This window comes from Pungitius pungitius, chromosome 15 (assembly GCF_949316345.1).
Source record: "Pungitius pungitius chromosome 15, fPunPun2.1, whole genome shotgun sequence".
In the NCBI taxonomy this organism is placed as follows: Eukaryota; Metazoa; Chordata; class Actinopteri; order Perciformes; family Gasterosteidae; genus Pungitius; species Pungitius pungitius.
This window is the reverse complement of record NC_084914.1, coordinates 12,687,234-12,712,321: the sequence shown is the minus strand read 5'-3', so window position 1 is coordinate 12,712,321 and position 25,088 is coordinate 12,687,234. Positions and strand designations below refer to the sequence as shown.

At 42.3% G+C, this 25,088-nt stretch overlaps 3 protein-coding genes across 6 annotated transcripts in view; 2 read left to right on the top strand and 1 right to left on the bottom strand.

The window, feature by feature from the left end:
* LOC119209667 (laminin subunit alpha-3-like) overlaps positions 1-10,253 on the bottom strand; it is a 45,843-nt gene extending 35,590 nt beyond the window's left edge. Inside the window, exons 1-3 of one of the 3 annotated variants that reach the window (XM_037459128.2) lie at positions 9,516-10,253; positions 9,017-9,169; positions 384-501 (exon numbers count right to left, since the gene is read on the bottom strand). In XM_037459128.2, the coding sequence (XP_037315025.2) occupies positions 384-501; positions 9,017-9,169; positions 9,516-9,788 (544 nt within the window). In that variant the 5' untranslated portion in view covers positions 9,789-10,253. The remainder of the gene's footprint in view (positions 1-383; positions 502-9,016; positions 9,170-9,515) is intronic. The other 2 variants (XM_062557757.1, XM_037459127.2) reach the window with 2 other exon arrangements.
* Positions 10,254-10,980: 727 nt separating this feature from the next.
* On the top strand, positions 10,981-19,077 carry vps4b (vacuolar protein sorting 4 homolog B). 2 transcript variants are annotated; one of them, XM_037458845.2, is made up of 13 exons: positions 10,981-11,119; positions 12,003-12,114; positions 12,363-12,463; positions 14,006-14,117; positions 14,367-14,517; positions 14,658-14,716; positions 14,892-15,011; positions 15,105-15,261; positions 15,367-15,515; positions 16,274-16,355; positions 16,437-16,656; positions 16,763-16,903; positions 17,529-19,077. In XM_037458845.2, exons 1-13 carry the CDS (start codon positions 11,099-11,101, stop codon positions 17,628-17,630), a joined length of 1,527 nt encoding a protein of 508 aa, XP_037314742.2. In that variant the 5' UTR covers positions 10,981-11,098; the 3' UTR covers positions 17,631-19,077. The 2 variants fall into 2 exon arrangements, with proteins under 2 accessions (XP_037314742.2, XP_037314743.2); XM_037458846.2 differs by lacking the exons at positions 10,981-11,119; positions 12,003-12,114; positions 12,363-12,463 and adding an exon at positions 12,916-13,188.
* Positions 19,078-19,328: 251 nt separating this feature from the next.
* Positions 19,329-23,812, top strand: kdsr (3-ketodihydrosphingosine reductase). The gene is made up of 10 exons (XM_037458010.2): positions 19,329-19,796; positions 20,525-20,614; positions 20,880-20,936; positions 21,047-21,112; positions 21,205-21,300; positions 21,726-21,917; positions 22,024-22,107; positions 22,337-22,420; positions 22,522-22,623; positions 22,708-23,812. The coding sequence occupies exons 1-10, from the start codon at positions 19,608-19,610 to the stop codon at positions 22,825-22,827; spliced, it is 1,080 nt and encodes a 359-aa protein (XP_037313907.2). The 5' UTR covers positions 19,329-19,607; the 3' UTR covers positions 22,828-23,812.
* Positions 23,813-25,088: the final 1,276 nt, after the last annotated feature.

The window sequence follows — 25,088 nt, the reverse complement described above, 5'->3', positions numbered from 1 at the left end:
CATGATGGATCCCTGGCATGGCTTAGCGGGGCATTGAGGCACACACCTGTGCATTTCCTTGTATGGAGTTAAAATGTTTGCCATGAAAAGGCCATCTTCAAAGAAAATTGAATAATTATTATTTAAGTATTTATTATGAAGACAAACTAATCCTTCATATCTGTGTTTTTATCTGCGTTAATAAGCGGTTGCTTCCCTTCTGTCAGGTTAAATGTTACAGCTTTAGCTTAGCCCATAATCTGAACAACTTCAGAGGGAAATTAAATCGTTTGATTCATTGTGCAACTCCTGAGGTAGTGTGAAGGAAGGGTTGAAGTGTAAAAAGAGAACACAATACAATCTAAAGAAGTGAGAGAAAAAAAGACATTCAGATGGAAACTTACGTGCAAAATACTGCCAGGGTTTAAATGTTCTCCCGTTGTCCACAGAGCGCTCCAGCACCCAGAGGTCAGGTCGGGGTGAATTAGCAAACTTGAGGAGGACGTACGCCACATGGAAGAGCTGAAAAGGACGCAAAGAACGTGCTGAACAAAAAGCGGTGGTTGTGTTGTTGTGTTTCTTTGTGGCCCCAGTGTCCGGCCGCTCTTATTTCCTTTCTTGTGAAAGCACAACCTCTACTTGGAGGTTTTATCTCTGCGAACCATCTAATGACTTTAATTAGGCTTGATACATCACACTGAATGAAGGCCTCCCGCACTGTGCTTTGCAGGTGCAGCCAGTTTAGTGAAAAGACATCAGCTAAACCCACATGATTCAGGTTGGTTTTCTGAACGGTGTATTTCCACCTCCCTTCACAATACGAAGTTCGTCCAAGGGCAGAAAATGATGCCAATGATCGTTTCTGTCAACACTTCCTGTCAGGCTCAGAGCAGAATGTTTTCTTTTGCCTCTCATCAACATCATCATCATCATCATCAAGCCCTGAAACCCAGTGACTTCAACTTGGTTGAGCACTGTTCAATGGAAAGGTAATTTGTGATATTCAAAGGTCTCTTTGTTATGGTCTGGCAGGGCATTGGCGTGGCATGGAATGTGAGCCCTGTGCTGTGACACCTGCAGTGTCAACAGGGAGCACAACCTTAGGCCGAGCGACACTCCCTTGTCTTGTTTTCATGAGGCTGAAATGATCTCTGTGTAATGTTCAGTTCTGGCGTGGATCCCAAAGCAACATTTGAAATGTTTCAAAAAACGTGGGGCCATAGGCATGTGGGCTGAACCTAATGTACCGGCCCTGGGGAGAGGTAGGTTGGATGAAAACTGTGCTTAAAATGTTCTGTGCCATTCAAAATAAAACTAATTTCTATTGACTGTCTTCTCTTTTGAGAGAGAAGAAGAAGGCATGTCCGCACAAGTCTTGCATCCCTCAGCGCCTTGATAAAAAGCCCCAGCAGGCATTTGAAACATTTAGGCTGCTGTCTCTCCTTGCACGAGGCAGCGAGCTACGCTAACACTCTTATCAAAGAGCCATGGCCTGTGTCAAGATGGAACCAGGATTCTGTGGATGGATTTCTCCCCCCGACCCTGAAGCAATATCGGTCTGAAGTTCAAGTAGCTTTTGGGTTGATGGATTGTGAGAGGGTTCAGAGGTCAGCTCGACTTTTCTTTCTGAAAAGATAATCTCTCGCAAATAACACAGCCATTAGGTAGCAAAGAGCCGAGAGCTTCTCTGACCGTCCTTCACAGGAAAACAATGACAAATCTGTATATGAAGTAGCTTTCTGACCTCAACTTTGAGTGGAGCGGGTCTTGAACCAGAAAAACAATCCCGTCCACGTACAACAGAATGTGAAAAAAAGGGTTATTGCACACAGCATGAAAAAATAATTGTGGGCCGTCACTAGCTTGAAATAGAAGCAAGTATTTTGCAGGGGAGCAGCCTTTTGTCAATGTGCTGGATGAGGAACAGGAGGAAGTTTGGTTCACAATGACATCCGACAGGGGGATGGGGGGAGGGTAAAAAGGGCGAGGGGTGGGTGAGGGGTGGCAAGAGACGTGCTGGCTGGCATGACCCATCTCAGATTCCAAACATAGCGTCACATTTCCTTCCCTCCTAATGCCCCGAAAGCGCAGCAGGCCACTGCTTTCAGGAACCTCTCATGGACAGTAATGCAATCATCCCCACTACTTGGGATGAGTACACCGTACATGAGTTTACTCTACATGAGTATAAACATAAATATAACACGGGTAACAATGCCCGTTATCCGATCCAGGTCGGCTGCAGTTCATTTACAAAATATGTGTTATCTGGGGATTTGGAAAGCTACTGGCATACCTGCATGGCATTAAACCGATGATTTTCAGTGCGTTTTCAGCAGAAGGGGTGATGTTTTAAGTAGTGGACTGGTAAAAAGAGATAATATAATGTTGTACTGGTAATACATGAAATATTGGTGACATTATGGTGACTACGAATCAGAAAAGGTATTTCATGCCTAACTTGAGTACTCAACAGATCCTTCAGTCTGTACAAAACACTCACTGCTGTGTACTGTGCACTGTATATACTTAAAATTAAAAAATATTTTTCTTATTCAAAATAAGCAATCCAAATGCTACTATGAAAGCAGTGTAAATTCTGTCTTGTGGAGAGTAAACGGTTTCATAAACCCATAAATCGACTTGGTTAGTCAAGACAGACCACGAAAAGGTATTTTTGACCTTGGCGGAAACGGCCCCTTTAGTTCTCATCTGGTCTAACTGTGCCATTCGCTGTGGTATCCAACATTCACTTGATGCCAGCCAATTGACACATGGTGGAGAATAAATCTCTGTAAACAAACCCAACGAGGAACAGGCAGCGTGATCTCTGATGTCAGGGCCTGTCCTGGAATGGCTTCACTTGATTTCGGGCCTGTGCCCTGCCAGTCTAAACACACACCCTGGAAATATGTCCAACACCTACGAATTGTTTGCAGGGAGCACGAAATACTGTGATGGCATTTTGAGTACGGCAGTGCAGGATTCCAGAGTGGTAGAAAGACATGAAACAGATTGACAAGCTTGTGGCAAAAACCCTTGTAATAACACTTGAGCAGAGCCCTCCTTTGCACCTCCTGAATGTGCAGTCTCATGCCAGGAGCTTGTTGGTGGAGTGGGTGAGTGTCATCAAGGTCAGGGGTTGAGCTGCGCCAGGCACACGGTTTGACATCAACCATCTTTGACCCCCCCAGTCTCAAATTCCTGATCTTGACCCCGTATAATAGTGTCATGTGTACAAGGTGTAAAGTGGAATCCAGACCTTTTCTGACCTTCTAATTAACAGCACAGCAACATAGCCAACCGAGTCCTTGTGTCAACAACATATCAACATTTTCCCTTTGCATATTGACAAAACACACACCCCTGATATTTCATGCCCAGCGGGTGTTTGAGTGTGTGTGTTATCATTTTCTTCAATATTGACTAGTGAGAGTTAAATGATTGAATGGTGTGTGACAGCTCGAGAGTGATTAAGGTACAGGTTCAAGCTGCAGCAGCCCTGCCTCGCTTGGTAAAGAGCTGTGGAGCAGTGTTTCAAAATCACTGGTAAGCCAGAAATATGTTAATAAAGGCTTGATTGCATGATCCTTTCCGGTTTCTGCTGCCGATCCTGCCACGTGGCTCTCTTCCCTCATAATCTCTTTGTGTTAATCAAATGAACTGTTCTGTAAAATGGACTGCTAAGGAATTTCTCACAGCTTTCTCAATCACAAACTACAGAGCCTGCAATAATTACTATTTGTTTGTTTTCATAATCCATGTAGTGAACTACGGAGGCTCTGATGCCGTTCTTTCAATCCTGATACTGTTGCGATACCTGAACTTGAGTACATTAACTACTAAAATATGGTATTATTAACATTATTTAACATCTGTATACATTTGTAATATATTTGTTATTGTTTTATGGCTTGGCTCATGTTAAACTCTTCAACAAATACAAATACAATAAAGACAACCAATGGCGTAGCACCTTCTTTTGTTGTCCAGATTGCTGATATTGTGCGAGCGCTGGATAATGTTGCACTTCCTGCTAAGGACTAGCACCTGCTTGATTGCTATTACGCATGTGCAGCTTTCAACAGAAATAAGGCAGCAGCCATATGACTTACTTGTAATTTGTAATTTTGGACACATAAAACTATCTCTGATCTCTGCGATTTGCACATGCCCAGTAAGGATCGGAGTGTATGTACCGATCGGATAGTAACTGAAATGTGTCGTTGTTCTATTGTGTTGTGTGAATGAACTGATAAATTAACAGATATTGATTTGGTTTATATACAGTACTTGCATACTTGCTGATACCGGCTCCAGTTTCTTTTTTCCTGCATCTTCCCAAACTGTGTTGGAACAACTCTAATGGTAATGCATTGTTTATATAGCATGTGATGTGTGCTAAGATGTATACAGTACACTACATGTAAACCTCATATCAAATCTTATCTTATAATAAACAGAGTGGTGCGTCGTCAGGACCAGCTGGGACTTCTGCCAGCCTAAACAGAATCAATAGATATTTTACAATTTAGTATTTTTTTTATTTTATGAAGAAGTAAATTTTCAGCAAGTGCAGTCAAGAAGCAGATATTGAATACCATGACCCTAAATTCCACTTGCAGGCACCACTGAGCCAAGGGGACTAAATCTACAGTGAGATCGGGATCCTGACAGAGAGGGGCCTCTGAGCGAGGCCCTGAGAGTCTGATGTGAGATCAGAGGAATGCAATTCATAGGAGAGGGGGCATCACCGGTAGATCAGCCCTGCCAGACAAAGCCTGCTGCAGCCCAGTGGGGTGGAGCAGTTGGCCTCCACTTTGTAACAATGCGATGTACAACTGTTTGTCTGCGTGACAGGTGGGCAGTGGAAGGGGAGAGGGGTAGTCTGGTGTATTTTTCTCTGTCTCCATGACAGAATTAGTTATGCTATATGGTGACAAAGAAAGGGTCGCCAAAAGTTTTATTTGTTAGCACACTTTACATTGCAAAGGTGGAGGTGCTTTTCTGTGTTGAACCCTACACAATTGCTTATTGATTAATTCATTATGAACTCTGTGAATATACAAAGCCTGTGTGTTCAGGTTTTTCAGGAACTGATAAACTAGTTAGGATATGTTTTCTTCTGTATTTGTTTGCAACTCTGAATGTGGGCTTCAATTGGTTCAAGAAAAACAAATTTAGGCATAAAATAGATGTTTTAAAAATGTTTCAGTACAATCTGTGTGGCAAACTATTGCATACCGATGCAGAACTTTCCTGCCACTCTCACATAATTAAGAGCCCTATCATGTGGGTCCAGGAAACCTCCTGCTCTCTGACACATCCATTTGCCTGGGTCAGTAAACCTGTTACCACTGATTAGCTTTTCCGCGTATGAATTAATAATAAAGCCTTAGGAAGATGAAAAGATGCGACGTTAACCCCCACAATCTTTACCCGTGATGCCAGACTGCTGAACCGCTAATTAGCACGAGGTAGCTGTTAGCGAGTAGTAAATAGCTGCTGGGTTGGCCTGGTGTCTCAGGCAGCCAGGCGCTCACATCACTTCCATCGTCACTGCAGTACGGACAATGTGACGATGTCTCTGGCTTTGGACTAAGTCGTCTGCACGACACAAACAAATCTTCAAGGTCAAGAATATACAACGAAATAAACCAGATGTTTAACAACTAGTGAACCTATTATTTGTCTCACGTCCTACATTCAAAAAGCACACTCAATTAGGATAACAGCCTCAATATATTTACAAACCACCTGTTGCAGGATTTGGAGGTATGCAGCAATACGCAAGTGCACACACAAGAATCATACCTGGCCGTATCTGAATGTCTCCCAGTCAGAGTGAAGCATACAAGAGAAAGGGGATTGTTTTCAGTCGGAGACCCGTGTGTTTGTGTGCTTTTGCTGTCAAAGGGCATTCTCACCACCAAATTACGCCACATCTCCGTTTTTATCCATTTGTCGGGTGGACAAACTGAGCCAGGTCACTTTCAGGGAGACTTATTAAGAACCAAACTATTGTAAGAGTCTCAAAGCACAGAAAGGATGTCACACAATACCGTCTTGACAGGTTCTAACACAAAAGGGGGCGACGGGTGAAAATAAAACTTTTAAACCGACTTCAGTGGGAGGTGGACCCCTGAGAGGGGGGATTAGGTTCCAGGGGAATGTCTCTCACATTGAGTTCTTGCAACCTCTGCCTCTTGACAATTGCAGAACTGTAAGCAGTGCCGAGGCCATTGCTACATCTTGAATCAGATAATGTCAAATTTCTTGCACATACTCACATGTCCCCTCCAAGATGAAAAGCATATACGTTTAAAATCCTACTTGCAGAGCGAATGTCGTATTGTACAAAACAAACGACAAGATATTCTGCAATCAATCAGTACAAAAAAAGCAGCTCAGTCCCATCGGATGGGAGAGAGGGAGCAGTAAGCCCTGGTATGTCTGCCTCACATGGTATACGCTGGGCTCACTGAAGCAGATGAGGGCATGTGGTCAGGGCTCCTAAAATACATTCCCCCGAAAAACGGAGTGACTCGCCTTCCAATATAAAGTGTACATGTTTACCAGAACAATAGCTTTACCAATGTCACTGTAAACAGTTCACGAGGGGCGGAATTCACTGGAAGAGAAACCATTATTTTGGTGGAATGAGATGTTAATAATGGGACAGAGATGTGGAATAAATCTATAATGGGACAGAGATGTGGAATAAATCTATAATGGGACAGAGATGTGGAATACATCTATAATGGGACAGAGATGTGGAATACATCTATAATGGGACAGATATGTGGAATAAATCTACAATAGGACAGAGATGTGGAATACAGATATAATGGGACAGAGATGTGGAATACATCTATAATGGGATGGACAAGAAATGTTTCTTCTTCTTTCAAATGCACCCATTTTGAGCCAATTCCTCTGGAAACAAAACAAAAATTATGACAAACATTGTGTTTTTCTCCACAGAAGATTATTGAGGTAATTTCCGGGTTCAAGGTAAGATTTGTCATGGGTCACGGGGTCACAAGTCAAGAAGTCACAAAAACAGGGAGAAGCTCATCATAGACATGATGAAACTGTTTTACATCAACACAAAATGGTAGCAGATGGAAATGCTTTAAAGTGTCAGTGATGATGTGGCAAGATAAAAAGTCAGGAGATAAACAAAGTCACTTTAAGTTAATTAATCCTTATGGAAACATGGATGTCTGCACCAAAGAAATGCCCGGCAACGCCTCCAATAAATCTTGAGACATTCGACTAAAACCAAAAGATAAGAAGAAGAGGCCTGCTGGTATGGCTAAACACTTAATTTGGTTTCCTTTCTAATAAAGGTTGTGTTTTATGCACAGTTTGATGTGATTTCTCTGTCAAACTACAGAGTTGACTTCTAGTGAGATTAGATTAGCTTTAACTCTGCTTCAAACAATCCTCTGTACAGTAAAACCGGAAACAGCTCTGCTAAAAAGTCCTCTCTCTTTGAACCTTACCCTTTTAACATAAACATCAACCGTGCTGCTATCTAGTAGATCTGCTAAGAGCCATATAGAAAGAAGCGGAACAGCCACCTGCGTCGCTGTTGAAAGAAACCACAGAACCCATTCAGCTGGGTCTAGCCCACATAGTTCATTGAAAACATCATTTTGCCTGCGGCTATGAAAAGAAATCGACAAAGCTAACAAAGCCTCAAATGGGTAGTCAAACAACATGAAAGCGGGAAGACCTGAGATTACACGTGAGGGTGATATTCGACACTTTAACACATTTAACTCTGGAAGCTTCCCGAGGACTAGCAGTGCTAATAATCAAGTGATATCGAGCAAACGATTCAAGTGCGCAAACAAACGTACGGCTTGTAATGGTGAGCACTGCTGGTGGTTGCATCCGATGCCATGAAGAGAAACGTGTGTGTGTGTGTGTTTGGTTGAGGTTTTGGTGTATCAGAGAGGTAGTCACCACCCGAGACCTATAGCAGTAATGCAGTAATGCACTAATGCCCGTTACCCGATTCCCAAATAAACTGAGCATTACCTGGTATTAGACCCCTACATGTGTGCGTCCTCTAGTACGTGTGAACTATCTTTAGCCGCGTGGGATCTTTGCTCAGCTCAGTCTGCCTATAAATAGAGATACAAAAGCCAACACCCATTGTCTGACACATCGCCCACTGGGAGTCAGAGTGCAACACGTGTGAAGAGGGAGCTCTTCTGTTGCTCTCTTTTATAAATCTACTCCAGGACAAGTCCTCCTCACAAAGAGGTTTAAGCCTCAGCCTGCACTCTTCGAATTCCAATTTCACATCCTTCTGATCACTAATCCAGAAAACGAAAATTCCGCTCTTATCTGTAGATAATCGAGCGCGTGGTGCAATTTCATGGGGGCCAAACTCCGGCCAGAGACAACGGTCATGATGGAGGCGTTTAAGCCGGCCACGGGGCGTCAAGCTGACTCCTGGCAAGCATCCAGCCACTGGACATTATGCACATGATCACTGCTGGCTGAGGTGATGAAGCTCAAACCCAAAACATAACCATATAACTCCCGTTGGAATACCTTTTTTCAACAAACACGGTGAGTCAAACAATTGTCTTTACAGCATCTGGCCACACAAGCAAACCGCAAAAAGACACAGCGCTAAAGGAGAACATTGCCATTGCCATCCCTCATTATAATACATTAGATGTCATTTAGCTGGCGCTTCTATCCACAGCGACTTACATTGCATTTTTAACCCATCGTTTTTACATTTTGGCCCTCGGGAGCAATTGGGGGTTGAGAGTCTCGCTCAGGGACACTCCAACATGGCGCATGAAGCAGCCAGGGTTCGAACCAGACATTGTGGTTCCCAGCGGGTAGTGTGGCCATCATCTCGCAGCAGCTCAGCGAGGCAGAAAACCTTCCCTCCCTTGCCGCTGTAACATCCATGTTCTGCCTTCTGCCGTCGCCACACAGCCACCATCATTCACACTGCAGCAGGTAAAACAGCTGTTCGCAGCCGAGTAAGCTGTGATCATCTCACCTGCCCGAGGTCCAGGGTCACGTTCACCTCGTTGTAGCCCACGCCCCTGGACAGAGGAGGGCTCTGCCACCACCGCTCCGTCCCATCGATGGCGTTGGTCACTGGGTGGGCTTTGTCGGGGTCAACAGAGTTGCAGTAGTCGCAGTACTGGCCCTAGATGGTGTAAAAATGTTGGAACTCAGAAACAACAAGCAGGATGTCTAATGGAGGGAGCCCAAGGCCCCCGAGGTAAATTGTAAGTTTAGACATGTCCATGCCAAACTTCTGTAAACTGTATGTACTTGAGCAAACGCCATTACAATGGTGTAAAACAACTTGACTAACTTGGACATAATAGCCACAGCTTGAATAAAAAAACATGAATTATATTCATAAAAAGGGTTAAACATAAGCCGACATTCTGTTAAGCCAATGTAAACTTCCCATTACAGTGCCTGCATGTTGCTGTTATTCTGCTTCAGCGAAGGTTTCAGTGAGCACATGTCCAGGTGGTTCTTACCTGTATATTTTGAGTCGGAGGTCCGTTGTTGGGTCCCCCGACAAGCTTACAGTATAATTGATGTGTCGGTCTCCCAGCCTCATCCTGGCCGCAGGTGGCCGTGGCAGAGATACTAGAAACATCAGCCAGGTTGAAATATGGGGGATTCAAACTAAAACCTATCAAGTCATTGGAAGCGCCTTGTCCATCCGCGTCCCCGAGAAGTGCGATTGAAAAGGTAAAAAGTACAGCGAGGAGATGAGCTCCTCTCATCCCTTGAGCCATGGTCCACATGAGAGATCCCCGCAGAAGCCAGAGGGCGACCCGCAGCGCGCAGCTCCTATCACCTACGGATCTCCATGAAATGCGTCCGGCTTCGGTGGGTTACTCTCTCGGTAGGTGCACACGTCCGCTGAGGACACGGCTGTAAGTCGATCTCCTTGTACTTTTGAAGGTTTGCCCTCTTTCCGCAGCATGTTTCCTCAGCTCTCACTTTTCCGAACCAAAGCGCGCGCCATACTGGAGCGATCCGGTGTCAGGCTGTCGACGCACTGAACTCGATGCTCATCCGCCGAGTGCAGCCAAAGGTCTCCTGTTGCAGAGCACGCTGCGCGCGCCCCGCAGCGCCTCTTTTGATGGCTTTTATTAACAGGTTTGAAACACATAGAGGGCTGGAGTTTATTCTATAAGCACAGGCAGATGTTGGTAGACATTCTATTTGTAGCCTTTTTTAAATTTTACAGCAGTCCGTCAAGAAATCATTCGGATAATTAAAAGAGGAGCTGCATTGTTGTAATGCAGTGGAGGAATATCTTGACCCCTCAAAGGCAAGAAATAAATGAATGTTACTATACAAATAGTTTGATTATAAAATCAAATTGATGACAAATATGGAGGCGAGTAAGAAAACTTATATAGACATATAGTGTAATCGATGACCATTGATTTTTATGATACCTCATTTATATAGTTTTAAATAAATATAGTTTTTAGCTCGATAGTATAGTCTGACCTCATAAAGGATGATCAGATGAGCTCCAAACCTGAGAAATAGCCCACCATGGCAGCTTCCTCGCGTCGTTGACATTGTGCAGTGATCTCGGTGCGACCTCTAGCGGACAAAACCCTCATCACACGACAATCATCAAGCGGAGTTCAGTATCGGGGTTTGCGCGTCACTTGTTCCAATGTTGTTTGACGCTTAAAACCACTGTTTCTGTCTCACTCTCTCCATATCGTTGTCGGTTATTACAGTCCTACAGAGCGATGGATGCCTTTCGGTGAAAGATGATACTACCAGTTTTCATGAATGTTTACATGTGGGCCTTTAATACAGGCTCAACATCCCGTGTGTTGTGTTGGCAACTTGCAAGACAACGTAACAAAATAAAAAATCCCCGTGACTCACCGGCAGGAGGGTTTGTTCCATCATTGTTGGCATTCCTCCATGCTGGGCAGGCCGCTCTCGTTTGGGACACGCGTGTCATTGCTTGAGGGAGTGACGGACAAACAGGAACTTGTTGTGCGCAGACACACGGCTGAGTAAACGAAACCAGGCGGCGCGGGTTGAATCTGCTGTGCTACCATTCGCCAGGGGTCTCCTCATGGAGCCCACCACTCTGCAGGTAGGAGGAATAGATCACTCAAAACACGTCGACGCTCCGTGTGTGACGAGGGAAGTGTGTCAAGTTCACTTTGATCAACGCTTCTTTTCCGATTCGGTTCAATGGACTGCTCGGTGAGAAGAGATTACGCTGTTTGCTTTGCGTCTGCAAGAGAGAGTCCATCACTGACACGAATGTAGTGATTCACAGGATGTCCTCCGATTGTAAAGGCATTCTGCGAATGACCCATCAGATATTTTAAGCAGTGAGCAAACACGAAGTTCTATCTGTGAAGTGCAGTGTTGTTCTCTTCTGTTGGTCAAAACAGCAGGTTCTCTCGATGGGATTCACGTGGATCCTCTGCTATTATAAATCATGCATTTCCACTCAGAGTAAGGCTCTTATGTGGAAGGGCATGGGTGAGATTTCTCTTACTTCATTTTGACTCTTTATTCAGTCAATCACCATAAAACGCTGGGAGGCCATAGTTGTACACAAACGATTCTTCTATTGGGATACTAAAATGATTTGGTCCCCTCGATGGGAAAATTGAACCAACTAAACAATGAATCAAAGCTTTCTTAATTGATTTATCATGTACTCATGAACTGATAATATCCATAACGTGGGCCAAAACACATCTAAACAATATATTCATCACTAACTTAAGACCATTTTCAGAAATGATTATGATTTGTTTTTAATATAATAATAATAATAATAATAATAATATATAACATTGTACCAACTGCCATTACCACAATAACGCTGTAAACTGTATTGTATTCATTGTCTCTTGGCACAGGTCGATTAATGCAGTTCATAGGACGCCAACGTGTGTTATCACACAATTTCAGTAGAAACATTAGGTGTGATAGTGTCTGAAGTATTCCTGCTCTTTCAGAAAGCAATTGCCGTTGCAAAGAAGGCCTCAGAGGAAGACCAGGCTGGGAACTATGAGGATGCCATCAGCTCCTACAAACATGCTGTCAAGTACTTTCTGCACATTGTAAAACGTGCGTCACTAAATCAAGAAACAAAACGCATCCAAAGTCACATTAATGACCCCTTTCTGGTCTTCCTAACAGTCGGCACAAGAGTATGCGTCACTGTTATTGCTCAAAATCGTTCAGCTATTCATGTATTCTTGGTTTTTCTGTTTGAAAATGTATAAGTTGTGTCATCCTTGTAGCTTGTTACTATAGATAGTTTACATCAATACCATTACAGAATGCTATTAAATAAATGTTTTACTCCTCATCAGGTGAACCGCAGGGTAAAGATGGAAACCAGAAGATCCGAGATACATGTAAACAGTACCTGGACAGAGTGGAAGAATTACAGGCGTACCTTGAGGCTAAAGAGGTTGCTACCTAAACTAAATACATTATATTTGTGGTTGTACCGCAGTACGGGTGAAGGAAGTATGGAAAGCTTTTGCTTTGAGGTTACTAAAGCTAGTGATTCAGTAAAAGCAGCAATATCAAAAATAACAATACCATTCAAGCAAAGTCACTTATTCATACTGAAGAGGAAAAAATATTAACGATAAAATATATTTAAAATACCAAATATATAGATAAGTACTAAAAGTTACAATACTTATTACACATAAAGATCCAAAAGACCCTTATTTTTTATCTATGGATTATAAAATATTGATTTCATAGTCTGAAACTTGAATTAGGACAAGGGTTAACCACTAACCAAAGACACCAACACGATCTACATGACAAGCAAAAAAAAGATATTTAAAAGGAAATTGTAAAATAAATCTATGGTAACAGAGTTGAAACAAATGGGGGTTAATGTAGTTAAACCCGTAATGGAGCTACGCGTTGACGTCATCACATTCTGTGCACGCGAGTATCGACTTTTCAATGCGGAAGTTTCCTCCTCGATCTGACTGGGGCGATCTCTGGAAACGAAAACAAGCTTCAAAAGAAACTCGATCGTCGATTTAACGGTTTAGTTGTATGGTTAAAATTCGAAGCAGAGTGTTTAAAACTAATTTCCTCACGGCAGTGTTACATTCGTTTCGATTATTGAACAAGTGATCAGCCATTATGGCTACCAACAACAATTTACAGGTAAGTTGAGAACCATCCGCAGAGCTAGCTAAAACGCGTTGCTAACAAGCTAACAAAGTTGTTTACGTATTGGACTAAACACAAATTATCATACTCCATGACAACCGTAGCGCCTGGCTTTGTTTTCTGGTGTTACGTATAAAGGCCTCCGACTTTGTAATATAGTTTGACGTTCGTAACATTAGCCGCAAATTAGCATGTTAGGCTAACATGCATCAATTCGCCAGTTAGCTCGAACAACAAAGACCGTCGAAAGTTGACGTTGTGTCCCATATGTGTTACAAGGCTAATGTGTATCTTGGTTAAAGCAATGTTTATGTGTGCCAGTCCTGAAGAAAAATACACCTAACGTTAGCTAATGGGATTACTGATGCTAGCCAACGTTAGCTAGTTTAGCTTGGCCTTTGAAAATGCATCCACTTAAAACGGAAGGTGAAAACTATTATGGTTATATTATATTCATGTTGTGGTACAAGTACAACATTTGTGAAATGTACACATGGGCAGTGAAAGAGTGCATTCACATTCCGTTCGGGGTGCGCAGTGTCACCACGCAGGACAGGTGATGGGTTACAGCTGATCTTCTCTATAGCTAACTTTAGCAGATTACATTAAGTATACTATTACTATACATGTAAACGTCAGGGTCTGTCACTCTTATTGAGTCTTTTAAGTAAAATCCCTGCTTACATCTGTCAATTTCTGGATGTTCGTTTTGGTTTGCTGATGTTGTCTTTCAAAGACATTGTCATTAACTAACATTAAATCATCAGGGGAACCCAATATAACTAACATTGTTCTGTCTCTTCCTTTTTAGAAAGCCATCGATCTTGCCAGCAAAGCGGCTCAAGAAGATAAAGCCCAAAAATATGAGGAGGCGCTGCGTCTTTACCAGGCTGCTGTTCAGTACTTCCTCCATGTGGTGAAATGTAAGACAACACATTGGCATTGAGTGTAACAAGAATCACAACCGAATATTACTTTGGAAAATGGCTTTAGAGTAGAATCCAATCTCTCAAAAGGTCACCTAGGCTATTTTGTACACTTTAAAAATAGTGACAATGGAGAAGAAAAATGTCACAGTGAAATGTGAAGTGGTGGGTGATGTCTCATTAAGAAACAAATTCTCAAACCTGAATATAATTTGTGTGTGCTTTTTTTTGTATCGTTCCTGACAGATGAAGCCCAGAGTGACAAAGCTAAACACAGCATCCGGGCAAAGTGTGCTGAATACTTGGACAGAGCGGAGAAGTTGAAGGAGTATCTAAAGAAGAAAGAAAACGCTCCTCCTGCAAAGCCAGTCAAAGAGTCACAGTCTGACGACAAAGGGTGTGTGTGTGTGTGTGTATGGGTGGGGCCAGTCTGAGGCCATTCATACCTGAATGGAAAATCTGTGCAAATTATTTTCTTCCAAATATGTAGAGAAAGAAGAAAGTAGATGTTTTATAAGTATCTCTTTGTGTTTCCAGGAATGAAAGTGATGAAGGTGAAGATCCAGAGAAAAAGAAGTTCCAAAATCAACTTTCCGGTTTGTAACATTATAATAATACACTTTGAGGACTATTGGGCCTTCTGTAGGCTTCATATCATTTTTAACCAGAACTGAAATCTTGTAATATTTGTTCATTTCTTCGGAGGTTGTTACATGCATCCTTTTACAATTCAGATATTACTTATACCAATTATAATGTTACTTTGTACAGGTGCAATTGTTATGGAGAAACCAAACATCAAATGGAGTGATGTTGCCGGTTTAGAGGGCGCAAAGGAGGCACTGAAAGAAGCAGTTATTCTTCCTATCAAATTTCCCCACCTTTTCACAGGTATGAAATCTCATAATAGGATTGCTTCCTCGTGTTAGTCAGAGTGCAGTTGATTGTTTTGGTTAACAAACTAATTATTACTTCCTCTGTCAGGAAAGAGAACACCATGGAGAGGAATCTTGCTCTTTGGACCTCCTGGCACAGGAAAGTCCTATCTGGCTAAAGCGGTTGCCACAGAGGCAAACAACTCCACCTTCTTCTCCATCTCTTCCTCTGACCTTGTCTCCAAATGGCTGGGAGAGAGTGAAAAGTAAGTCATGTCAACGGTCACCCATAAATGCAGTTGAGTACAGATATACTGCATTCAGCAGCACGTCTCCATTTCATTTCTTAAATATTTGAATGAACTTTCTAGGTTGGTGAAGAATCTTTTTAGCCTTGCCAGGGAGCACCAGCCCTCTATCATCTTCATTGATGAGATAGACTCCCTGTGTGGCTCAAGAAGTGAGAACGAAAGCGAGGCCGCTCGCCGCATCAAGACAGAGTTCCTGGTTCAGATGCAGGGTAAGTCCATCAGCCACAGGAACCGTTTTCAATCACTGTGATAAATAAATGCAATTCTTTCAGACTGTGTGTTAATTGTTCCCCAATTTTCTGCTGGGCTTAGGGTTTGTTATGTATCTCCGATTTTCACTGGCATCTCTGTGGTTGTATAACATGGGATACACAAATGTATCGCCATAGAAATATGAGCTCTTGTTCCAGAGAGCCTGAAGTGCTTCATACTCTTACGGTCACTTATTTCCAAATGAAGTGCAAACAATTTAAATGCGAACTGAACATGAATAACATGAGGCTAAAAATAACTGCACTCTTACACGTCAGATGTCCCAGCAGATATGTTCTATAACAGGTAAGAGGAATGTGCCTACCATGACGCCACAGATTGAGGTGTGGTAGGAAGTGCAACATATTTATGTGATTCATGTGACTCGTTGCTTCCCGGCTTGTATGTGTGTACTCTGTTTGCAATAATGGGGCTTCTCCCTAGCATTTAGCTTATCAAAGGTGGTGGGCCATCCTCATCCTGACAAATGTCACCTCATGATCAGTTTAGTCTGAAGAAGGCAACCTAAAATGTGGCTAAACTTAAATATGTCTTATACTTTTTCTCTTTTTTCTAGATTACGATGAATATTGATTTTTTTTATAACTTGTGCTCAAATGGCCTGTTTTGAGCTGGACAGGCCATTGTGTGTCAATGAAAGTAGAGCGTATCATTGGTAGTGTCTTCACTTACCCTGACTGTTTTATTTTTGCAGGCGTGGGGAATAACAACGAGGGTGTGCTGGTACTTGGTGCAACAAACATCCCATGGACCCTAGATTCAGCCATCAGAAGAAGGTAATTGTTCCCCCGTGGAGAGTTATTAGTATCCATGTTCTCATTCACCTTTACTGACTGTACCCCAAATACAACTCTAAGATTTGAGAAGAGGATTTACATCCCGCTGCCCGAAGAGCATGCCCGCGCCTTCATGTTCAGGCTCCATCTTGGCTCGACACCCAATAGTATCACTGACAACGACTTTGTCACTCTGGGTAAGAAGACGGATGGATACTCTGGAGCGGATATCAGTGTCATTGTCAGAGACGCTCTAATGCAGCCTGTTCGAAAAGTCCAGTCGGCCACCCACTTCAAACGGGTATGTCAATTCAACCATCTGTTTCTGTTTCACAATTCTCCTAAATGTTTGGCGGTTGACTAATTATGTTATTTATTCTTGTTTCCTTTCGTATATCGTAATTTAGGTGCGGGGAGAATCAAGAACTGAGCCCAACCGTATTGTAGAGGACCTCTTGACTCCTTGCTCACCTGGCGATCCCAACGCGATTGAAATGTCATGGATGGATGTACCTGGGGAGAAGCTATTGGAACCCATAGTGTCCATGGTAAGGGTGGCAATATAATTATATATGAAAATTAAGATTGTCACAATAACAAAATGACCTGCCATAAATATCACTATACTCAATACTTGCAATACCAGAATTCTTTATACAATACCACAAATACAATACTGGTAGAGTTATCTATAATAGTAATAAATAAAACATCTGTATGGCTCCCTTTTTTACCAGCTTGTTCCTGCTCAGCTTTTTCAACATAAGTGGCATTAGTATTAGCTGGCAGGAAGATATTAATGAAAACCATCATAGCATTGATTATACTCAGCTATGTAACGTAGCCAAAATACTTCCAGATTTCACTACTGGCATCTTTTTTCCCAACAAGCCGAAGACACATTGCGTACATGTTGTGAATGTGCGCCGGGCATTCGTGCCCCCCTTGCGGGCAATGCGTACATGCAGCATGACAGGCAGCAGAGCAGTGTGTGCGCTCTGATCGTGCGCTATTTTGAGGAAGTAACAATACAAAAAATATGCTAATATCCTTTTTAACGTATGGGTACCGCTGTACTTTTTTAGAATTGATTTCACCGTGCAACATTTATTCTAATATAATTGCATATTTGAGTCCTCACTTTAATATTATTTAATATTTGTCTCATTTCAGTCCGACATGCTGAGGTCCGCGGCCAACACGAAGCCAACAGTCAATGACCAAGATCTGGACAAACTGAAAAAATTCACAGAGGACTTTGGACAGGAAGGCTAGGTGGGATAATTGAGCCCAGCCAAACCAAAGGATTTTTGATTGTCTCTTTACTTTACTTGTCCTATTTCTCTCTCTCTGTGTGTCTCATTCTCTCTGCCTCATCATAACCAAACACCAGGCTTTGTGGTTAATCATAAGTGGACAAATAACTGTGCTGTTTTGGCAATTTTATAACCACAGAAATGGTGGAAGGACATTGTTTTATTTTATATTAACCATTGTCCAAAGAACATTAAAGACTTTCCATCTGCATCTGACCTGATGAAATAATCACCAGATAAATAACTTAACAGGTCTGTTGACTAAGCACTAAAAACTAAAGGTAACAATGAGCAGAAAGCCTATGAAACCTTGGGAAATGAACACCCTAAAAGCAACAATTATTGCAAAATAGTCTAAAGAAATCAAGATAACTTATTAGAATATGGGACTAGCTCGTCTTTATTTTCCAGTCAGAATCTCTTTAGACTAATGAATGCCCCTTAAATATTCTCTATTTTATATTAAGAAGAGAGAAAAAATGTTTATAATATAAACTGTATTTTCTGGATTGTATAAATCTTGGGCTGGGGAAGTGAAGCGGGACATGCATTCTCTGGATTTGCTGTGGTGAAATATATCTGTCTCAAGGGGGTTGATGTTTAAGAGTTTTGAGACTGAGATGCTCAGGATTAGAGATGCATTAGACCAATTTGGAAATGTTGGATTGTTCATCCAGTTCCCTGAGAAAGGACAATTGTATTTGTTTACTCTTGCTATTGGAATTAAACACGGCTACAAGGGTGTATACCTAATGGTGCCGGACCAGCATTACTTTTCAACTTGTCAAGGACTCCATAACTTTGATTTGCTTTGTCACTCAGCTCATAGGATTTTTTCAGAACCTACTGTATATTTTTTTTCCTTACTACTCACAGGCTTTGCTGGTTATCCTTAATATAAACTGCAAATAACAAAGCCTTATGTTAACACAAAGTATCATAACTTTTGATAAGACATGGATGAGTTGGCACACTAATGGCTCAGGTTGAGAGATCCTCTTGTATAGTTGACGATATAGGAATGCATCTCCAAGCATGAACTATATAGCCATGCGGGGCAGTGTGCACCATGTGCCTTCTAGAAAAGCTGCAAACTTATTTTTTATTGGTTTCTTTCTAAATTTCATCTTGCTGCTTATATATATCTATACAGTTCTTTGTCACTACAAGTAAGACATGTATAATACTCAAATTGAATGCAAACTTTTAGAGATTGTGTACAACTGTTCTTCTGCTCCTAATGTGTGAAAACGTATCTCTTGAATTTTGATGGGGCACACTCTTATTTTACTGTAAATGTCTATACATAAAGCAAACTCCTGATCCTTGTTCTTCGTGAAGAGGGCACTCATGCATACGAATATCTGTTTGTTTGAATAATGTAAATAAAAGTTATAGCTACGTGATGAAGATCCCTTTACTTTTTTGTACGACCTATTTGTAACATTAGGCTCATTAAATAAGGTTTGAATATTTGAAATATATGTTCTATAACTGTCTCATCAGTCGATATAACGTTAGCTTTTGAATGAAAAACGCGTTATTGTGCGAGTAATAACATACGTATACGGCGAACGAGGAAGCGCCGCATTGCATTGTGGGAGTTGCAGTTTATGCGCATACAAGCAGTGTGAAGATACCACAGAAACCGCTCGTATGAAGACTACAAGTACCAACTACGACGGTTAAGCGTTCGTGTACCGTTCGATTTGTTTTGGTCAAGGCAGACTGAGCTTTGTCACTGGGAGCAAATGTCCTCCGCCATACTCTAATCTGGTGGTTACACATTTTGGACTCATTAACGGAACTCCTCCTCCGACGTCTGTGTTCCGCCACCCCCTTTCAGGGCCGTTGCCTGTCTTGTATCTCCGTTATCGGACCCAGTAACCTGGCCTGCTAGTTAGCAATACAAGCTAACGATTGCAAAATATCACCCATGTCCACTGAAGAAGGGCTGAGCTCAACGATCACGGATTGGCTTTTCATCAATTCTTGGTGGCTTCTTCTGCCATTTGTCATGCTGCTCGTGGTCGCCGCCTTCATTGTGGCGTTTGTGTTGCTGTTGTACATGATATCGCCTCTTATAAGTCCCAAACCTCTGAAACTGAACGGGGCCCACGTCGTGGTAAGTGCACCATAGTGCTAACTAATGGTGACGTCCGTTTGGTTGTTAACTGTAGCTAAGTATGTAGGTTATAGCTGAAGAAAGCTGTATGTACCTTTTAAAAGTACATCGTGTTACCACCAACGTTACAGTTAATAACCAGCCCAGACCTGTTGACTTAAAATGATATTTTTTTGATTGGCAAACGACGTTCTAGTGTTAAGACGACAGTTACCTGTCAGTTATGCAGAGGGACACACCCACAAAGCTTAATGACGTAAATGAACGTTTTGCGACGTTATCGTATTTGTGTTAACGCTAAGCTTACGAGTTTGCCAGTTAAAAGGTGCAAGCCGATAAAACACGATACCCTTAACCAATGTTTATATCCCACCTTCATGGAGGTTATAATTTTCAGTTTAGATGACACATTCTAATTTAACTTTAACTTTTTACCAACACCACAGACTAACAATGACGTTGAATTAACACCTGTTGGAGCATCAACATAGCATGATAACTCCAATTAGTACTAGCTAGTTATGTGTTAGATATACCTTAGAACTATGCAACAGTATAGCCTGTTTTATTTTATTATGCATATCCACTGACACCACGGCAGACCTGACCAGCACATTATTTACTTTATTCAATTGCATTATGTAAGCAGTTTACCTGTCCCCCCCCTGACTGAGTTGCAGAACAGCAACTCCACATTTGACCCTTGATCTTGCCCTTTGAATTTGCAGGTGACTGGAGGTTCAAGTGGTATTGGGAAATGCATTGCAATTGAATGCTACAGGCAAGGAGCATTCATCACTTTGGTGGCACGGGATGAGGTCAGCAAAAATCCAATTCTACCAATCAACCCTTTTCCTGTGTGGCCTAGTCAATATCCATTTTTGTTGTTGTTATAGCCAAATTTTTTAAAGTCAAATACAGTAAAACATCTAACGGTTAATGTGCTCCATATAATGTGAAGGATTGTGCTCCACTTATATATTTCACATTTATTTTATTTGATGATGACAATTGACCTGTTTGTGACTTTATGTTTTGAGTATTTTTCCTTTTTTATGAATGTTAGGTTTTTATTTCCCTTAGGCTAAATTGCTTCAAGCAAAGAAAGAGTTGGAGAAGTTTGCCATCAATGACAAACAGGTATGGGTTAACCATTACTTGTTATGACTATATACAAGTTAATTTTGGCCGTAATAGCTGATGTTATTTTGCATGACATTTATAAGATCATGTACAATTTCCTCACTCAGGTGGTGCTCTGCATATCAGTGGATATTTCCAGTGAATATAGCCAGGTGGAAAGTGTAATAAAGCAGGTAAAGGTACCCCCTTAACAACATTGAAACGTCTTAGATTACTTCAATAATTCAGTGTTGGTTTACTGAAGTTGCTTTTTCCTGTTGTGCAGGCTCAAGAGAAGCTGGGGCCTGTTGATATGTTGGTCAACTGTGCTGGGATGGCCGTTTCTGGAAGGTTTGAAGAAATGGAAGTGGACCGTTTTAAAGTAAGTACCAGATGGTCCTATTTATGTAAGAATTCAATGAGCTACTCTGAACAGTACTATAATCAGTTTTCATAAAAACAATTCATTGCTCATATTTACACCTGAATAATTAAAAAGCACGTAGTTTTACAAAGGTATTTGATTAGGGCCTTATGTTTCTAAGTTGTAATAAGAAGGAAAGTTAATCCTATTTCTGGAGGTATGAGAAACGAAAACAAATTTTGCCTTTTAACCATCATATCACCCTGCTGCTACGTTATGATTGGCCAGTCTGCTTTTGAGGGGCATGACTTAGCGAAGAAGGGTCATTTTCACTGAGTATATTAGAGAAATTGTGCAACACCATTGAGATTCTGTAATAAATGTGCAGCGAGCCAAGCAGACAACCTCGTCTTATGTGTGAACTTTGGCCTCGATGCCAACAGAAACTGATGGAAGTGAACTACCTGGGCAGCGTTTACCCAACACGAGCCGTCATAACCACCATGAAGGAGCGGCGAATGGGCCGCATCATGTTTGTGTCCTCCCAAGCAGGCCAGATCGGCTTGTTTGGATACACCGCCTACTCCCCATCCAAGTTTGCCCTGCGTGGCTTAGCCGAATCGCTGCAGATGGAGGTGAGTTGTGAACTCCTGCGCTAGAATACCATTTTGCACAGATTCCTGCGACACAATTGGCATCATGTCGTAATGATGAGTGAGTATTGCTGTTCTTGTCCTCCAGATAAAGCCATACAATATCTATGTGACGTTGGCCTTCCCCCCCGACACTGACACTCCAGGATTGGCTGAGGAAAACAAAAACAAGGTGAACACACCTTTAGCACACTAAAAATGGAAAACCGACTTAGTTGTACATGTACAGCGCTTTTCTAGTCTCCCAACCACTCAAAGCTCTTCGACACCTCATGCCATCATTCACACACTCATAACAGGAGCCACCGTACACAGGACCACAGTCGCCCCAGTCAACGGTGCAATCATTTCACTACCAATGCCCCCCTACATAAAACCCTCTCCTCTTTTCATCCTAATAGCCCCTTGAGACCAAATTGATCTCGGAAACCTCTGGAGTTTGTCAACCGGACCAAGTGGCCAAAATCGTTGTCCGTGACGCAGTGGTAAGAGCCTCACTTCACTAGTCCACTGAGCCACCACGTTTGTGGTCCCGTTGCGGGTAGTCTGTTGTAAATCTTACCTGCGATTTCCTTTGCTCCTGTAGCAGGGGAACTTCAACAGCTCAGTGGGACCCGACGGTTACATGCTGTCCGCCCTCACCTGTGGAATGTCCCCGGTCACCTCCATCACGGAGGGTCTCCAGCAGGTACAGCCCCGCACGGGACGCTGTCAGGATGCTGTTGGTATCGCGCGAATGCACTCACTGTACTCGCCTCCCTCCTCTGTGCAGATCGTTACCATGGGCTTATTTCGGACCATCGCCCTCTTCTACCTGGGGAGTTTTGACAGCATCGTGCGCCGCTGCATGATTCAGCGGGAACAGTCGAAAGCAGCTAATAAGAGGGAGTGACGGCAGCCCGATGGCCGTTCTCCCACCCCACTCCCTCCCCCAGCAGTACAAATGCCCAACTATAGGTGGGAGAAAAAAGGCTGAGCTTTCGGTGCATTTCAGATATCAAAAGATGTTTACTTGTTGCTTGTTCGGTGACATAATTCCTCTATAGACTCGGGTCATGTCGTATATTATTTTAGTCCACTCAGAGCATTCCAGTGACTTTTCAGTTTCAACGTGTGCACCTGCTTCGTTTCGTGGAGGCCGCTTCACATTAAGAGAATGGGGGCAGAGCTAACGTCCCACCGTCTGGTTTTAGAGTAGGCAGGCTTTGTGAACCACCGACTAGATGTCAGGCCTCTGCTTGCACAGTGCCGTTTTTGTTTGTTTTTTGCACCGAGAGGAAACGCTCCAGATAGCCTGTCTGACCGGTTGTGCAAACGACAAAATGGCTTTAAAGTCGCTCCCCACCAGGGGCTACAGTGAAAACCTGAATAGTAAACTAGCTTTTGTCATTTTTTTTTCTCCATGTATCTCAAAACCAGGTCCACCGTGATTTTTAGTTTTAACATATAAATGGCCCTTCCTCTCTACCTTTTCATACAGAGTCTTTGCTGGCAAAGCACCGAACTTTTTGAAATGAACAACCTCTCTGTTGTGGAATGTTTAGATTGTTTGTGCTCTTTGAGAAAACCAAGCGTAGATGTGAGACCGTAATCCGCAGCGATATCCAAGGTGAAGCATTTAGATTTTTCTTTTTCAATTTTATTTTACTAATGCAAAAACACAATTTACAGAAAAGAATATTTTTGAATGTGTGTTTTGCTGTGACTGAGCTAAACCCCTGAGCACAGCAAAGCCATTAGATTTGTATTATCTCGGGATTTAAATCAACAAAATGACTTTCTCTGCATCCCGTCTTGTTTTAACTGAAAGCAGGTATTGTGGGGTCTGAAGCCATGAAATCTAAGGGAGACAAACATATTATTTCTAACATGCAGTTTTTGTGTCCGTGCACATTTTCAGCCCCCTCAAGCCAGTCAGTATCCAAGTGGGATCCATAGATGGTTCTGGCCGTGTGAGTCGGGGCGGGGCGAGGCTCGCTGGTTCGAGTCATGACCCTGAAGGTCTAGTGGGGGCGCTAGAGATTTGCTTTGCGCGAAGGCCCAAACGGTAGAAAGACTCCCTTCTGTCAGCGTGTGGTACACCTTTTGGGGCTCTGCAGCCCCATAAATGACACCATCTATTCCCTCCCGGAAAGACCTCGTAATAACCACTCCTTACCATACGTTTTGCATAGCGAGGGAGGAGAAAGTACACCGTCGACTCTTGCAAGTCTTCCTTTGGTCCGCCACAAACGGGGGAGAATGTACTTTCATACAAAGCATTCAAATCAGAACATATTATTTTTAAATAGACCAATATTTCAATGCCAAAATGTGTTAAGACAATTGTTGTGGCCGCGTTGCTTTTGTGTGCGATTTCTTTCGATGTCCCTGCTCTGTTGATGTTCGTTTGTTCAAGCTGTGGAGCAGCGTGGGGACCCATTCCAGGCCTTAAGACGTGACCACTGCTGAAGCTACTGCTATACGAATGGACCTGTCCACAGAACATCGTGACTTAACCCTCGTGTGGTTTACCAGTTATTTTTTATTCCTATTCTGTAATACCTTTTCAGTGTAAAATGCCAATTGTTTTTGAGTGGGTTTTTTTTGTCCATTTCCAGTGTTTGACAAAAAGAAGCCTTACAGAAATCCAAGTCATGAAAGTGAGAATGGATGAGTCGTGTTTGATGAAGTTCTCATTTGAAGTTGGTTAAAGGCGTACAGTCACTGCACTCTAGAGCTTTTCATAATTGGGCATTTATTGCTTTCAAAATGACTTTTTGTCTTTTACCTTGAGGTACCAACACCTAGTTGATAGAACATGTAGCCCATGTAAAAGCAGGCTTTTTTTAATCTTTAAGCTATGCAAATGGAGCCTTTGCTTACCAGATGTTTGAACATAGTGCAGGTTTACGTTCCCTAACGGCCTGGCTAGTTTCCCTTATTAAATGGTGTCGTCATCAGATACGTGAGTATTAAACATGGAAGTCATAGTGCACTCTTTTCATTCCTTCTTGCTTTTTACTTGTTTTCTGCCAAAAAGAAAAGGAAAAAAAAAAAGTAACATCTTCACCTCGTGTGCCATTGAAAGAAAATGTGAGAAGTGGAACGTTTCTTTGTCTTATTTTCTTACGTGATGAGAAAAATAAATAAATACTTGTGAAGAAAATAGTC

Excerpts from the sequence above, each read along its gene's own strand:
- vps4b (XM_037458845.2), top strand. The coding sequence starts at position 11,099 with ATGGAGCCCACCACTCTGCAG. Across the intron at positions 11,120-12,002 it reads TGGAGCCCACCACTCTGCAG|AAAGCAATTGCCGTTGCAAA; the intron begins GTAGGAGGAATA and ends CTGCTCTTTCAG. Across the intron at positions 14,717-14,891 it reads GTTCCAAAATCAACTTTCCG|GTGCAATTGTTATGGAGAAA; the intron begins GTTTGTAACATT and ends TACTTTGTACAG.
- kdsr (XM_037458010.2), top strand. The coding sequence starts at position 19,608 with ATGTCCACTGAAGAAGGGCTGAGCTCAACGATCACGGATTGGCTTTTC. Across the intron at positions 21,113-21,204 it reads TGGAAAGTGTAATAAAGCAG|GCTCAAGAGAAGCTGGGGCC; the intron begins GTAAAGGTACCC and ends CCTGTTGTGCAG. Across the intron at positions 22,624-22,707 it reads TCACGGAGGGTCTCCAGCAG|ATCGTTACCATGGGCTTATT; the intron begins GTACAGCCCCGC and ends TCCTCTGTGCAG.